The 17177-nt window shown below is 44.3% G+C and overlaps 1 protein-coding gene across 1 annotated transcript; it reads right to left on the reverse strand.

Annotated features, from left to right (window-relative positions):
- Positions 1 to 7648: 7648 nt before the first annotated feature.
- On the reverse strand, positions 7649 to 16832 carry LOC113876029 (cationic amino acid transporter 3-like). Its single transcript, XM_027514826.1, is given in 13 exon segments — positions 7649 to 8264; positions 8417 to 8525; positions 8773 to 8939; positions 9138 to 9352; positions 9534 to 9636; positions 9726 to 9865; positions 10033 to 10255; positions 10411 to 10441; positions 10443 to 10524; positions 10716 to 10902; positions 14203 to 14235; positions 14238 to 14360; positions 14973 to 16832. Coding segments are annotated over 13 exon segments (1854 nt in total). The 5' UTR covers positions 15352 to 16832; the 3' UTR covers positions 7649 to 8202.
- Positions 16833 to 17177: the final 345 nt, after the last annotated feature.

Below are 17177 nucleotides of genomic sequence, written 5' to 3' on the forward strand. Positions count from 1 at the left end.
GTTGTGCCCTGCTCCCTTTCCTTTGTTTCTTACTCTTTTCCCAAGCCCCATCTGGGTCCACCATGTTGCCTCTACAACCTTCTGGAGGGACAACTAGAAAATAGCCGGCCCTTGGGAGGGAAATACTGTACAATATCCAATCCCTCTAGATATTCAGGCCTTCATCTTCCGTATTTCCTATAACATCTGCAACCAGAGCATCTCTCAGGGACCCTGCTAGGGCAGATGACAGGCACATAACACCTGTTAGAAGTCCATCTGTTGGTGGCATCCCTTCAAGAGCAATTGGGCTTCCACGGATAATGTTTGCCTCTTTGGGAGTTAGCACTGCAGGCCACTTGGGCACAAACCCTTGCCACCCTTCTCCTTACAAACATACCCCCAGATCAAATCTCCACTCCAGTTTTATGGAACATGTGGTCTATTGCCTCTTATCAATTTGTTCTTAAGCCACTTACTAACCTCTACAACCAGGACTCTGCCCCCTAAAATACTCTTAATGCCCCTAAAAGGACCAGATAACCTACTCCTTTGTCATTACTTCTGCTATTACATAAAGTGGGTCTATGACAATGAAATGTTTACCACTGGAGACACTCTAATCTGCTCTTAGTGAGGAGTGCTGCTGCTAAGTCACTTCACTCGTGTCCAACTCTTAACAACCCCATGGACTGCAGCCTACCAAGCTCTTCGGTCCATGGGATTTTCCAGGCAAGAGTACTGAAGTGGGGTGCCATTGCCTTCTCCTAGTGAGGACTAGGGGAGGAAATCAGCAATAAGAGAATAAGGCGTATGGCTTATTCATCAGGTTCCCAGTCTCAGGGCACTGGCTTGGATTGCTTTACATCATGTTGTATATTCCCATCCATGGTGGACAAACCAGCCATGGGTTAAGATTACAACCCCTTAATCCTACCCAGCACTGTTCATGCTGGAGACTTTGGGGGCACCCAACTCCAGTCTGCGGGTCCCAGGAGGTCGACATGCCTTGACCTGCCTAGGGATCTGGCCCCTAGGAGGTTGTCACACCTCAACCTGCTCAGAGATCTGCCAGTTTAGGGGTCCCAGGAGGTCGCCATGTCTCGACCTGCCTAGGGACCCAATTCTTGTGAGGCTGTCGCATCTCAGCCTGCCTGGATATCTGTACCCAGGCAGATGTATAAAATATTTATATAAAATTTATATCAAAAAAGTAATATAAAATTTATAAAAAGTTTATAAAAAATAATGTTGTGATAGTTTCAGGTGGACTGCAAAAAAACTCAACCAAACAGATATATATATATACACACAGATATACATGTATCCATTCTCTCCCAAACTCCCCTCCCATCCAGGCTGCCACATAGCATTGAGCAGAGTTCCCTGTGTCCACAGTATGTCCTTGTTGGTTATCCATTTTAAGTATAGCAGTGTGTGCATGTCCATCCCAAACTCCCTAACTACCCCTTCCCCCTATCCTAAAGGTATTCTTTCATATTGTTTGAACATCAGTCTAAAAAGAGTCTCCCAACCTCCAGACTTGATCCAAACCCCCACCCCCACCCCTTCTTTCACAAACACAACAGTTCTCAGCTCCTTCTCCTTTCAACTAAAAAACAGGTCTCTCCACCCTCAGGCTGGAGCCAGGCTGACCCCACTGCACTCTGGAGTTGCAGAGGTCTCTTTGGGAGGATATGAACTCAGCACCCAGTCTCCTAAGGAGAGGGTGACCCAAGACTTAATGGATCTTGGAGCAGAGCCTGGAGCACTGGGTCAGTCAGGGAGGCTGAGGTTAATCCGTGAAGGGCTGGAGCTGAGACATCTCCAAGAACCGAAGCAGGGAGTCCTGAGCACAGAAGACAGTCCTGAACTCCTGGGGATGGGGCTGGGTGTGCAGGAAGCATCTGCAGTGTTGCTATCAGCTCTTGACTCTTCAGTGGTTACCCTTGGGTAAAGTTCTGAGTTTCTTTTATCTTAAAATACATATTGCATTACATTTACCATTTTAGCCATCTTTAAGTGTGCAGTTTAGCCATGTGAAGTTCATACACATTTTGTGTAACCAAACTCCAGGACTTTTTTCATCTGGCAAAATTGAAACTCTACCTTCTTTCTCTATGAATATGACCACTTACTTCATGTAAATGGAATCATATAACATTTGTTATTTCTTGTCACACTTCTTTTACTTACCACAATGTCCACTAGGACATTTGCATTGTAGCCTATGTTATATTCCTTTTTTAATAAAACATATTAAAAAATTTTGGCTGTGCTGAGTCTTTGTTGCAGCTGGCAAGCTTTATTTAGTTGCAGCTCTCAGACTTGCTCTGGGGCATGTGGGATCTTAGTTCCCTGACTGGGGATTGACCGACATACATTGCATTGCAAGGAAGATTCTTAACCCTAGACCACCAAGGAAGTCCCTTCCCTTCTTTTTAAATGCTGAATAAAACTTTGTTATTGGTATATACCAATTTGGTTTACCTATTCTTTGGTCAATGGATACTCGGGTTGCTTTCATGATTTAAATATTGTGAATAAAGCTGCTATGAACATGAGTGTACGAATATCTCTTCCAGGGTATGATTTCAATTCTTCTGGGTATATCCTCAGAGGTAGAATTGCTGGATCCTATGGTTCTAAGATTTTTATCTGCTTGTTCCTAAAGGAGATCAGTCCTGGGTGTTCATTGGAAGGCCTGATGATGAAGCTGAAACTCCAATATTTTGGCCACCTAATATGAAGAACTGACTCATTTGAAAAGACCCTGATGCTGGGAAAGATTGAGGGCGGGAGGAGAAGGGGACGACAGAGGATGTTAGGAAGGTCACATTAAAGGGAAAACATCTGAGACTCAACGGATGCAGAAAGAAGCCTTCTCTGAGTTTCTCTCATCTGACTCAAAGCAGAAAATTCTAGGAATTAAAGTGGTAATAAATTCCTTAGTGGAGAGGCTGCTCCCAAGAGGATGAAGGTGAGTAAAACTGTGACTATAATTCTATACTATGCTTTTATATTTGTAGTAGACAAACCCTTCATCTTTGGTGGTTAACTTCACCTGGGGTACTGCTGTTTCATGGTGGAGTTATTTTCTGGGATTTTCTCTGTCTTTGTATCAGTACACTTATTTCACTCTTTCTGTTCCTCTTGTGGGATAATCCTTTTTAATAATCTTAAATTAATTGATGAAGTGTGTCTGCCCTGGATCTTGGTTACTGCACAGTCTTTCCCTAGTTGCGGTGCACGGGCTTCTCCTTGGGTGGCTTCTCTTGCTGCAGAGCACAGGCTGCAGAGGTTGTGGTATGTGGGCTTAGTTGCCCCGTGGCATATGGGGTCCTCCCAGACAGGGGACTGAACCTGGGTCCTCTGCCTTGGCAGGCGGATTCTTAACCACTGAACCACCAGGGAGGCCTTGTGGGAGAATTCTGAAGCTTTTCTGTCTCTCTGACTCTGACAACCCACCAGGCTGCCTCCTGGAAACCTGTCTCTGGATTTCCAGAAGGTGGCTCTAGAGCTCCAGTCTGCGGGCACCCTCGCCCAGAGCGGGGACTGGGTTTTTGAACCTGCTTTTAGTCTACCTGAGATCCCCAGGACATTGCAGGGGGAGGGTCCCACAAGGAGCCCCCAAAGAGTGTGGGGAGGTGTGGAACCAGCACTCGGGGTACTGAGGGTTCCTGTGGACACAGCAGAGAGATTTTCCAGTGTGGTGCTCCCAGAGGCATGCAGTTGGACTCCCTGAGAAAAGCAACCCCTTTCATGCCCTTTGACATGTTTATCTGCATCTTTCCAAATATTTTTCCTCTCCCTCCTCACGGAGGTCCTGTCTCAGGTCTCTGGTGCTGTTGTGGATGTCCTTCTCAGGTGTCTGCTGTGATGTCCTGCAGAACTAGGGTAGCTGAGCACTCACTCATCACTCCCCTTTTCTGTGGGGGGATGTTTCCTTGTGGAGGGCAGGGGAAAGATTCCCTCAGCTCCATCTTTGCTTTGACCAGAATTGTTTTTATTTTTTTTGGAGTGCCAGAATCTCTTTGCAGGAAAGCTGACCTTCTGCAAGTGCTTTCACACATGAGAATCTGCCCGTGTCAGAACCCATGTCTCCTGCCTTGGCAGGCAGATTTACCACTGAGCCACCAAAGAAGCCCCAAATGAAATATTTTTTGACCTCTAGTTATTCTGGGGATTTTTCAGAGAGCTCCTAAAACATCTCAAGGAATGATACTGACCTCATTACAATTAGGCATACTGGCACATATAATTACGTGGGAACCATCAGCAGATCCCCTGGAAGAGAGCAGGGCAACCCACTCCAGTATCCTTGCCAGGAGAATCCCATGGACAGAGGAGCATGTAGGGCTATAGTCTGTTGGGTCTCAAAAGTCAGACATGACTGACTGAAGTGACTGAAGTGACTTGTCTGGAATGACTAAGTGACTAAGCATACACATGTCAAACAAGTGATGATAAACCTTCTTAGGTTATATTGGAAGGATAAGTGTTATTAATATGTGTTCTAAAAATTATATGAAATTCCTAAAAGCCTGATATGTCCTGGTAAATTATGTCACATTTCAGGATATTATCTTAAAAATATGAATGTTACAGAAATAACCAAAATTCTCTTTTCTTTTTCTTACTTGAGTGTTATTTAATTTTCCATCAACAGAGCCAGACACCTCAGCTCTGAAATTCCCATCTTACATAGGTTATATAAGCACTCATCCTGTGTCTTATTTCTCCACTTCTTTGCCAAGCCTTTAGACAGTTACAAGGAAGGTTAGGTGATGTTTCCAGGTTCACATGGCCAGTAAAGTGGGGAGGCATGGGGTTGGAGGAGAGGAATGTGTGACGTCTGGAGGGTTTCCATGTTGTATCCCTATCCCTGGAAAGACAGCAGACCCTCAGTCATCTCTCAAACCCCTTCCTCACCTTCTTGCCCTGCTCCCAACCACTCATTGACTTCCTGCAATCTGTGGGAACCACCCATTGAAATAACAGATTCATGCAATAACACACTAATGATTTGTTCTTTCTCCTTCTTCTGCCAGCTGTTTTCCCCCGTCATCAATCTACACCAAGAATAATCATTTTAAAAATCTTTGTTTCCATGAGATGCCCACCTACATCAATCACTTCATGATTTTCATGTGAAAGTGAGATCAGATCAAAGGAAGAGGTTCTCATCTCACAGAACCCTTCACCACCTTCTCACCCCTCTCTTCACTCTCCTCTTCCCAATTTCCCTCTGCATTTTTCTCTCCTGTGAAATGATCTATCCAGCACCAGCTATAGACATTGTTGTTGTTTAGTCTCTAAGTTGTGTCTGCCTCTTTTTCAACCCCCTGGACTGTATCCCATCAGGCTCCTCTGTCCATGGGATTTTCCAGGCAAGAACACTGGAAACAGTTGCTATCTCCTCCTCCAGGGGATCTTCCCAATCGAGGGATTGAACGTGTCTCCTGCATTGGCAGGTGGATTCTTTACCATGGAGCCACCAGGGAAGACCAGTCATAGATTAGACATGGCCTTAAAGTCTCATTTTCTGTTCCAAGTCATTTAACAAAATATCATTTTTCCCAAACAAATACTGTGGTCTCCCTTTGATAATTACTGGTACATAAAAAGTTCCCCATCTTGGGTCACGTAAAATATTACATGTACATATGATTCTTTCATTAAATATCTCATCAAATATAACTGAGCACTTATGGTATTCCTGACACTGTTTTAGCCACTGGGAAGCAAATGGTGGTCAAAGTGTGAAGAGGTGAACGCATCTCCCTTCTTTCAAATTCATATGTTGAAGTCCTGATCCCCAGGACTTCAGATTGTGACTGTGTTTTGTGGGGGGCCTTAAAGAGCTAATTAAGCTTAAATGAGGTCATGAGGATGGGCCCTAACAAAGTACGACTATACCATATGTCAAGAGGATATTAGAATGTGCAGAGCATACAGAGACACCAAGAGGTGACAGATACAGAAAATAGTATTACAAGATAACTAGATACATTGATTTTAGATCAACAATGAACCTGAACACCTATACTTTAATACATATATTACATATACATCTTTTGTGCACATTAACTATACATCTTTTAATATATACATACACATGTACAAGCATATGTCATTTTATTGTGCTTTGCAGATGCTGCAGTTTTTGCAAACTGAGGGTTTGTGGCAACTCTGGGTTGTAAGATGACAGCTAGCATTTTTCAGCAATAAAATACTTTTAGGTTAAAGTATGTACATTTTTTAGACAGAATATATATCACACTGAATAGACTACAATGTAGTGTGAATGTAAGTTCATATGCACTGGGAAACCAATGAATTTGTGTGACTCTCTTTATTGCCAGTTCTCTTCACTATGGTAGTCTGGAATCAAACCAGGAATATCTCAGGGGCATGCCTGCAGGGTCATGTTGTGGTTGCTCAGTTGCTAAGTCATGTGCAAGAGTTTGTGACCCCGTGGAATGCAGCACACCAGGCTCCTCTATCCTCCACTATCTCCTGGAGGTGTCCATTGAGTCAGTGATGCTATCTAAGCATCTCATTGTCTGTTCCTTCTTCTCCTCCTGCCCTCAGTCTTTCCCAAAATCAGGGTCTTTTCCATTGAGTCAGCTCTGCACATCATGTGGCCAAAGTATTGATGCTTCAACTTCAGCATCAGTCCTTCCAATGAATATTCAGGGTTGATTTCCTTTAGGGTTGTCTGATTTGATCTCCTTGCAGTACAAGGGACAGTCAAGGTCTTCGCCAGTGCCACAGTTTTCAAAAGCATCAGTTCTTCAGTGTTCAGCTTTCTTTATGGCCAAACTCTCACATCGGTACATGACTACTGGAAAAACCGTAACTTTGACTAGACAGACATTTTTTGGCAAAGTAATCTCTCTGCTTTTTAATACACTGTCTATGTTTGTCATAGGTTTCTTTTCAAGGAACAAGCATTTTTTAATTTCATGGCTATAGTCACTGTCTGCAGTGATTTTGGAGCCAAAGGAAAGAAAACTTGGCACTGCTTCCACTTTTTCCTCTTCTATTTGCCATGAAGTGATGGGACCAGATGCTATGACCTTAGTTTTTTTGAGTCTTGAATGTTAAACCAGGCTTTTCACTCTCCTCTTTCACCTTCATCAAGAGGCTGTTTATTTCCTCTTCACTTTCAGTCATTAGGATGGTATCATCTGAGGCTGTTGATACTTCTCCTGGCAATCTTGTTCCCAGCTCATGATTCATCCAGCCCAGTATTTGGCATGATGTACTCTGCATAGAAGTTAAATAAGACGAGAACACCATACAGCCTTAACATACTCCCTTGCCAGTTTTGAACCAGTCCACCATTCCATGTCCGATTCTAACTGTTGCTTCTTGACCTGCATACAGGTTTCTAGAAAGCAGGTGAGATGGTCTGGTATTCCCATCTCTTTAAGGATATTCCACAGTTTGTTGTGATCCATACAGTGACAGGCTTTGGCATAGTTAATGAAGCAGAAGTTGCTTTTTCCCCTGAATTCTCTTGCTTTCTCTGTGATCCAACAAACGTAGGCAATTTGATCTCTGGTTCGTCTGCCTTTTCTAAAGCCAGCTTGTATCTGGAAGTTCTCAGTTCATGTACTGCCGAAGTCTAGCTTAGGATTTTGAGCATTACCTTGCTAGGCTGTGAAATGAGTGTTGTTGTATGGTAGTTTGACCACTCCTTGGCTTACCCTTCTTGGGATTGGAATGAAAAGTGATCTTTTACTTCAAACTTATTGATGACCGAATATTTAAGGTGTAAATCTTACACAATATATGATTACCTATGTTTCCTCCTCAAGTGGCCAGCTCTGTGCTCATGCTGGAGATGGGAACAAGGAGTTGTTTCTCAGGTGCCAGGTTAACATTTTCTTTCTCCTGCTGATTATGTTGTTGTACTTTCTTTGTGAAAATCGGTATTGCTGCACACTTAAGAAGCATGTGTTTTTCTGTATGTATATCATGCTTTGAAAAGCTTACTTAAAAATTAGACAACATTAAAGTCACTTTGTCCACTGTCAATAAAGACAGGGCTGTAGATGCATACACCTTCACACTCCATAGAGGCTGAAAGTGTTCATGTAGCAGAAGACACCTTCTGTGTATGTAGGGATTCTACACAACATCTGTGACCTGTGGTTAAGATGAGTCAGCCGTACGGGTGTTTTTGTCAAGAGTCTGGGAGGTGGATGCTGGTGGTTAGTGCTCATCGTTCTCCTCTAAGCTGTGTCGGATCCCGTATCCAAAGTATATGAGAAATCCTAGTAAGGAAATGAGAAAATGAGAAGGATAAGCAGGTACTCTTCCTGGTTAAAAACATCCAATAGGCCTCCTATGGTGGTCAAGAAGCTTAGGGGAGCTCAGTTTGGGATCTGTCACTCAAGAAGTCCCTTTATGCCAGAAAGCCACTTACCAACCACATTCCAGATGCCAAATATGGCCCAGGTCCCAGAAGTTATCTGCATCATCAAGTAAATGTTCACAAAGATGCTCACCAGTGGGAGGAGAGGCAGAGCAGGGACCTGTGGGGCAGAGTCAGTTCATCCCTGAACACACCCCAGATGCCTGAATGAGAGACTCTACCCCAAGTGGGCAAGAAGACCAGCCTTCAGACTGTGTATTCAGTGCCTACTCAGACCGTGTATGTAAAGTACTGAGGGGGATCAGGAAGAGTCCATTGGTTTTAGCAGTTCCCCTCACTCCCTGGATGTTTAGACCATGAAGCAGGTTCACTCCAGGTGGACAGTTTAGGCACATAAGGTCACTTACCTTAAAATAAAGAGGAATGGGGTTCTGGGGCTGCCTCCAGATGATGACCATGACTCCAATGATGAGCAGCAGCAGCAGCACAGCCACTGGTGTGTACTTGGAGTCTCCAGAGAACCCCTGACTGGACCACTGGACCAGGATCAGGCTCAATATTATCATCAGGAGAACTACAGGGGTCAAGGTGGAGGAGAACAGGTTCACCTTCAGAAGCTGAAGATGTCAAGACCTTGGGCCACACCTCTCCCCAGGCTGCCCACCTCAGCAAGGGACCTCATATCACCAAGACTCCTCAGTTGACAAAATACACACTCCAACACCATACTGTCAATTTCAGAAAATGACCAAAGAGAAATCCCACTGCTCACCGAGTAGTGAGGCACATCCGTAGACAATCTGGCCAGATTTCCTAGTGGGGATGGTGCTGATAGGGAACCACAGACTCTTTAAATGGTTTAAAACTCTTTGAATGTTTGAGTTTCTTGCTTCAGGTTCAGAGTCCAACGGATGTTCATCAGGGCCAGGCATCTCAAGTCCCTCCTCTGTATTCTCATTCTTGCTTAATTTCTGGTCTGGCTGGTACCTGAATTTGAGATTTTAAGGCAATATTAACAGCAGCCCCTACTCATCCAACATCACACAGCCTATTCCCCATGTGTCCTGTCTTAACCAAGCAGGACTTTTAGACGATAGCATGAAGGCAGAAGATGCTTACCTCCCAACTAATCCCCAAGACTCCCTACTGAAGTGTAGTGGGGTCTCACCTGAGCACAAGAATAGAAAATGCCACCAGGGAGTAAATGAGCAGGGTCCCGACTGCCACGAGCTCCAGAAGATCTGTGTACTTGAATAGTAATGCCATGACTCCTAGAATGAGGGCACAAACAAGGTGGGAAGGGAGTGAGAAACAGCTGGAAAAATGTAAGTTAAAGGTGGGTTTCAATTTTGTTTTTAACCTGCAAGATTTCCAGCAGACATGATGGCCACAATACGGGTGCCTGTGCGGACATGGATCCGGGTAAGTACCCGGAAAAGGAGCCCGTCCTGTGCCATCGTGTAGATCAAAAGAGGCATTCTGAACACGGCACCATGGAGTCTGGAAGAGAAGATGGAAACATGTAAGGATGTGGAGAAGCAGACAGACTGGGACTTCTGCTCTCTTGTCGGCTTAGCGTAAGGTGTCTCCCTGTCTTCACTACCAATTCTAAGGGTTGGGAGATCTGAGTATCTGACAGTAGACAGGGAGAAAACCATGGCACTGACCTGGATATAAGATCACATAGTGTGCCAATAGTCACGAAATATCTGGCGGGGAGCCACCAACTGTGGAGAACGCTTTGTGGCAAAAGGTCGTGAGGCTGAATCTGGTAGTAGGGCACAATGAGGGTGAGTGCCGCTGAGACATTGGAGTAGGCCAAAAAGCAGATGAAGATCGTGATCATGATGCTCCAGGGGATGGAACGATGAGGATTTATAGCTTCTACCCCTGCCAAAAGGGAAGAAGTGTTGGGTCAGGAAAACACAGTCAGGTGAAATCACAAAATCCCCCTTTTTTTTGCACTCCACAAACAGGTTTCCCCTAAGCCAGGGGCAGCCAGTCTGTTCCCAAACCCCAGATGGGACCCACAGTGACCATGTTACCTTTAGTGGCAAAGCCATCAACACCCAAAAAATAAGTAGAAACATGTAGCTGTTCCCTGGAGAATCCCTTCAAAGCCAAAAGGTGCAAACCCTCCAGAACCCAGAGGGCCCAAGCTATGGTGAGAGAAGGAAAGAGAAAGAATGTAGGTGAGGTGTGTTCTGCCATCTCTACTGAGCTTCTCCCTTCATACCTCAAGTCCTGGGCTCCAGGACTTGCTTCATCTGGATCCATCAGCCCAGATATCTTTAGTCCACACCATACCAGCTCTGCATGCCCGTCAACCATATATTATGGCCAATATTACCCTCCTAAACCATAGATGTCTCTGGATCCAGATGTGTTCAGTTTGTAGTCCTGTTCTGTGAGCTTCCAGTTATGCAGATCTCCCTTAACGAAGCCAGTGACGATAATGAAAATGAGAACCAAAAGGTTGATAACTTGGGATATTCTGATAACCAGGATTAATTCACGAGCTCCCAGAAGCAGTAGTCCTGTGGGAAAGATGTAATATGAAACACTCAAACTATTGATACATTTATAGATACACTGGTCATGAAAACACCCTTTTTCAACAACACAAGAGATGACTCCTCACTTGGACATAATCAGAAGTTCAATACTGAAATCAGATTTATTATATTGTTTGTAGCTGAAGATGGAGAGGCTCTATATAGTCAGCAAAAGAAGACCTGGAGCTGACTGTGGCTCAGATCATCAGCTCCTTAATGCAAAATTCAAGCTTAAATTGAAGAAAGTAGGGAAAACTACTAGACCATTCAGGTATGACCTAAATAAAATCCATTATAATTAAACAGTGGAGGTGACAAATAGATTCAAGGGATTAGATCCAGTAGGCAGACTGCCTGAAGAACTAAGGCCAGAGATTCCTAACACTGTACAGGAGGCAATGACCAAAACCATCCCCAAGGAAAAGAAATGCAGAAAGGCAAAATGGGTGTCTGAGGAGGCTTTACAAATAGGTGAGGGAAGATGAGAAGTGAAAGACAAAGGAGAAAGGGAAAGATATAACCAACTGGATGCAGAATTCCAGAGAATAGCAGGGAGAGACAAGAAAGCCATCTTAAGTGAACAATGAAAAGAAATAGAGGAAAACAGCAGAGTGGGAAAGACTAGAGATCTCTTCAAGAAAACTGGGGATATTAAGGGAACATTTCATGAAAGGATGGGCATGATAAAGGACAGAAATGGTAAGGAACTAACAGAAGCAGAAGAGATTAAAAGAGGTGGCATGAAAACCCAGAACTATACAAAAAAGGTCTCAATGGCCTGGATAACCAAGATGGTGTGGTCATTCACCTAGAACGAGACATCCTGGAGTGTGAAGTTAAGTGGGTCTTAGGAAGCAATGGGCTTCCCTTGTGGCTCAGACGGTAAAGCGTCTGCCTACAATGTGGGAGACCAGGGTTCGATCCCTGGGTTGGGAAGTTCCCCTGGAGAAGGCAGTGGCACCCCATTCCAGTATTCTTGCCTGGAAAATCCCGTGGACGGAGGAGCCCGGTAGGCTACAGTCCATGGGGTCGCAAAGAGTTGGACACGACTGAGCGACTTCACTAGGAAGCAATACTACAACAAAGCTAGTGGAGGTGATGGAATTCCAGCTGAGCGATTTCAAATCCTAAAAGATGATGCTGTGAAAGTGCTGTATTCGATGCGTGAGCAAACTTGGGAAACTCAACAGTAGCTTCAGGACTTCTAGATCAGTTTTCATTCCAATCCAAAGAAGGGCAATGCCAAAGAATGTTCAAACTACTGTACAATTGCACTCATTTCACACATTAGCAAGGTTATGCTCAAAATCCTTCAAGCTATGCTTCAGCAATATGGGAACCAAGAACTTTCAGATGTACAACAGAGTTAAGAAAATGCAAAGGACCAGAGATCAAATTGCCAAAATTCATTGAATCACAGAGAAAGCGGGGGGAAATACCAGTAAATCATATACTTCTGCTTCATTTGACTATACTAAAGCCTTTGACTGTATGGATCACAATAAACTGTGAAAAATTCTTAAAGAGATAAGAATACCAGATCAATTTACCTGTCTCCTGAGAAATCTATGCAAGTCAAGAAGCAACAGTCAGATCCAGACATAGAATAATGGACTGGTTCCAAATTGGAAGAAGAGTACATCAAGGCTGTATATTGTCACCCTGCTTATTTAACTTACATGCAGTAGTACATCATGCAAAGTGCCAAGCTGGATGAAGCACAAGCTGGAATCAAGATTGCCAGGAGAAATAGCAACAATCTCAGATATGCAGATGATACCACCCTAATGGCAGAAAATGAACAGAAACTAAAGAGCCTCTTGCTGAAAGTGAAAGAGGAGAGTGAAAAAGCTGGCTTAAAACTCAATATTCAAAAAGTTAAGACCATAGAATCCGGTCCCATCACTTCCTGGCAAATAGAAGAGGGAAAAGTGGAAGCAGTGACAGATTTTCTTTTTTGGGGCTGCAAAACCACTGCAGATGGTGACTGCAGCCATTAAATCAAAAGATACTTGCTTCTTGGAAGGAAAGCTATGGCAAACCTAGACAGCATATTAAAGAGCAGAGACATCACTTTGCCTACAAAGGTCCGTATAGTCAAAGCTATGGTTTTTTCAATAGTCATGTACTGATGTGAGAATTGGACCATAAGAAAGCTGAGCACCAAAGAACTGATGCTTTAAAATTATGCTAGAGAGTCCCTTGGACAGCAAGGGGAACAAACCAATCAATCCTAAAGGAAATCAACCCTGAATATTCATTGGAAGGACTGATGCTGAAGCTCCAATACTTTGGCCACCTGATGAGCAGAACTGACTCATTGGAAAAGATTCTGATGTTGGGTAAGATTGAGGGCAGGAGGAGAAGAGGGTGACAGAGAATGAAAGGGTTGGATATCATCAATGATCAATGAACATAAATTTGAGCAAACTCCAGAAGATAGCGGAGGACAGAGGAGCTTGGCATACATAATCCATGGGGTTGCAAAGAGTTGGATATGACTTAGTGACTGAACAACAACAGGAAGCAGAGAAATAGTTGCTCAGGGCTGACAGTTGGTGGTGGTGGACAAACAGACACACAACTGCTCAGTGGGTACAGAGGTGTTGAACATGTTTGGAACTAGATGGAGGTGATGGTTGCCCAACATTACAGATGTGCCTAATGCTACTGAATTGTACACTTTAAGATGTTAATTATTGTGGCAATCTTCTCAGAATACATGTCTAACAAAGCAAGATGTACACCTTAATCTTACACAATGTTGTATGTCAGTTATATTAGTGTGAAGCTGGGAAAAATTACAAAGTGGTTAATTTTATGCTATGTGAATTTCCTCTCAATTAAAAAAAAAAATCTTTGGCCTCAGTACAAAGGAAGACTAGTTGGTCTAAGTAAATGATTCTCAGCTTGGGGTAATTTTATTCCCCAAGGGACATTGGCACTGTCTGGAGACACCCTGATTGCCACAGTTGGGGGTGGGTGGATGTCACTGGTATCTAGTGAGCAAAGGCCAAGGATGACACTCAGCACTCAATAATGATTAAAAAAGAAACTAAAATTCACAGAACAGCCCCCCCCTGCCCCACCAAACCAAAGAATGATAAGCCCAAATTGTCAGTAGTGCCAAAGGTGGAAAACAATGGTCTGTGTCTTAGCTTCTATTTCAAGACCATTCTTTCTATTTCTAATCCTCCACCATTCTAACATGTGAAGCCTTTCCTACACCAGCTCCCTCTCCACACCCTGTTCTTCCCATCCTGTTGTTGAGCCGTGTCTCACCTGTCATCAGCAGTACCAGGCCCAGGGCAAAAAGTCTGCATATGTGGCCAGGGAGTAAGGCAGGTGCAGAGAGAAAGTTTCCTGTAATGCCTGAGAGATGTGATTCCCAATCAGGTTGTCCAGGATATAACTCGAGGCCCTGGCTGAGATGGCGGTGGCTGCAGAGGCAGAAGAAGGAGCATTCATTGAAAAGCAAAAATTAATGTGCCATAGTATCTAAAAACACAGACAAAATACCTGTATATACAAAAAGCCTAAATATACACAAATTCCTGTATATACAAATACCTGCTACAAAATACAAAATATCAAAGAGTTTCTTTTCATGAGTTGGGGAGAGTAGAACCAAATGATTCACCAAAATGTCAGGTGTTTTAATACGTTAGGAGCAGATCAATGTTATACAAGAAAAGAAAACACGTAAGTGGGACTGGAGGGCTGGGATAAGGCATGGAATTTAAAATCAAGCAGTAAAGGAAAATCCCAGGAAGGCAACAACTGAGCAAAGATTTCACTATGGTTAGGGGATGAGCCTGTGGGACAAGCCTCCCTCTCAACCATTTCCTATGGTTCCCTTTCCTTCTGGGTTCATGGTCCATCATTTAAGGTCACAGGATAGAATCAACTTGAATGCAGTTGTAGGGTCTTCCTGACACTATTATCAACCTTCCTGCACAAGGTCAAGAATAAAGTGCTCATGAATAACTGAGAACCCAATCCTCCAACATCCCAGTCTTGAGCCCCACAAGATTGCTGGCCCATCGTCTCACCTGTGACTACGGGAAGTATGGAGTTCCAGCCAGCGATGAAGGCATAGAGTTGACCCATCGTGACATAGCTGTAGAGGTATGCAGAACCAGAGCGTGGTACCCAGGCCCCAAATTCAGCGTAGTAGAGCCCAGATAACATAGAATACAGGGCAGCCACCAAGAGCGAGATGATGATCGCTGGTCCAGCTACGTACTTGGCCAGTCCACCAGTCACAATGTACATGACAGACATCAGCATCCCACCCACACCCCAGATCACCAGGTTTAGGGTATTCAGATGAGCCACGGGTCTCTTAGACTCATCTATGGGTTCCAGCGGCAGCTTGCGGATGAGCTTCTGACCAAACTGGCGAACAAACTGACGCACCATACTAGACATAGTTAAAGAGGCTACAGTCTGCTGAGGAAAGAAGACAGAAAGCCGTTAAGAATGTCCATCCACCCTTGGCACTGGGGTCCAGTTCTATGGAGTAAGGAAGTGATGGAGCAGGTGGTAAAGGACACACTGGGCAAGCTCTCCATCTCTGAGATTTGGTTTCTACAATCATAGAGAAGACTTCTAATTTGTCTCAAAGTTACTGGAAAGTTTGCTTGAGAAGAAGTGAGACGGAGTGGATTATGTCTCCCCAAATGTGCCCTTTGACCAGTAAATTGTTTTGAGCTAAAGTTAATTAAGACCCATTAGACTCAGGAGAAGCTCTTTACCTCTCCCTTAACTGTTCAAAATAATGCAGATTCGGAGACCTATGCCAGGAAGAGAGCTCTTACCACAGAGAACTTTTTAATCTCAGAAAGACTTACCTGCTTGGAATGGGCAAACATTTGTTCACCAGGCACTTGCTCTTCTCATCCTTCTGTGCATGGTCTTCCTCCCATTTGAAGGCCCAGATCCCCACCCCTTTCTTCTTAACTCAGGTTGTCATATAAGCCTCAACTGTCTGACAGTCTTTGAGCCTCAAAAAATTTTATGGGGCTCCTGTACATATTAAACTAACTGTGTTCATCTGTCTTATATCAACTGAATTGTTAGCCCAGCTGAAGAATCTAGAAAGCCAAGTCTTCTGCCCCTACAGAAGCAAAAGTTTCCAACACAGAGCCCGGCACATCATAGGTCCTTAATTGGTATAAGTTGGAAGGCTAAGAATTCTGATTTTTTAATCGAAATCGACCCCCTTCTTGTCTGATTTTGCTGAAACTACATTTCATCTTTGTTCTCCTTTCCCCTGCAAAACAGGGCAAATTATCATCATCATTTCCTCCCCTCTTTGATAGGGGTGAAGTGACTCTTTTAGGGGCTTGCTGAACCGAGTGCTCAGACTCTGCAATTTCTTCACCAAGGATCCTGAAACCTGGACACTTTCTGTTTCATTGTTTGCAGAGTGACATGGAATAGGAACTCTGTTCTGGGGCAGAATGAGATGACATTTGAGGGGAGGCACAGACTCTAGCCCAGCTCAGTCAAAGCATCAAACTACAGTGGCCTCCCAACTGCCTGGAGGGAGGGGGGACTAACGTTCATTCTGAATCAGAGATGACAGGACTGTGTTTTCTGCTGCTTTGTGACATGGAATGTCTCCTCACTACACTGCTCTGCAAGACTAGGCTGACCCAGTGACCACCAGTTATTGTGAGGGGGGCTTCCACCCCTGATATTCCAAAGTCCAAGTTTAACATTTTGATTAAGAGCAAGCGTTCAGGTGCAGAGCGGTTTGGTCATTCATTGGAAGGAGTTTTTCCTGTGTTTCAGCTACTGCGGCTCTTTGGGCAGCAGCGGCGGTGCGCTGGTCGGAGAAGCTGCGTAAAACTTCGGCATTCAGATCAGATCAGTCGCTCAGTAGTGTCCAGCTTTTGCGACCCCATGAATTGCAGCACGCCAGGCCTCCCTGTCCATCACCAACTCCCGGAGTTCACTCAGACTCACGTCCATCGAGTCAGTGATGCCATCCAGGCATCTCATCCTCTGTCGTCCCCTTCTCCTCCTGCCCCCAATCCCTCCCAGCATCAGAGTCTTTTCCAATGAGTCAACTCTTCACATGTGGTGGCCAAAGTACTGGAGTGTCAGCTTTAGCATCATTCCTTCCAAAGAAATCCCAGGGCTGATCTCCTTCAGAATGGACTGGTTGGATCTCCTTGCAGTCCAAGGGACTCTCAAGAGTCTTCTCCAACACCACAGTTCAAAAGCATCAATTCCTCGGTGCTCAGCCT

This window comes from Bos indicus x Bos taurus, chromosome 18, assembly GCF_003369695.1.
Source record: "Bos indicus x Bos taurus breed Angus x Brahman F1 hybrid chromosome 18, Bos_hybrid_MaternalHap_v2.0, whole genome shotgun sequence".
Lineage (NCBI taxonomy): Eukaryota > Metazoa > Chordata > Mammalia > Artiodactyla > Bovidae > Bos > Bos indicus x Bos taurus.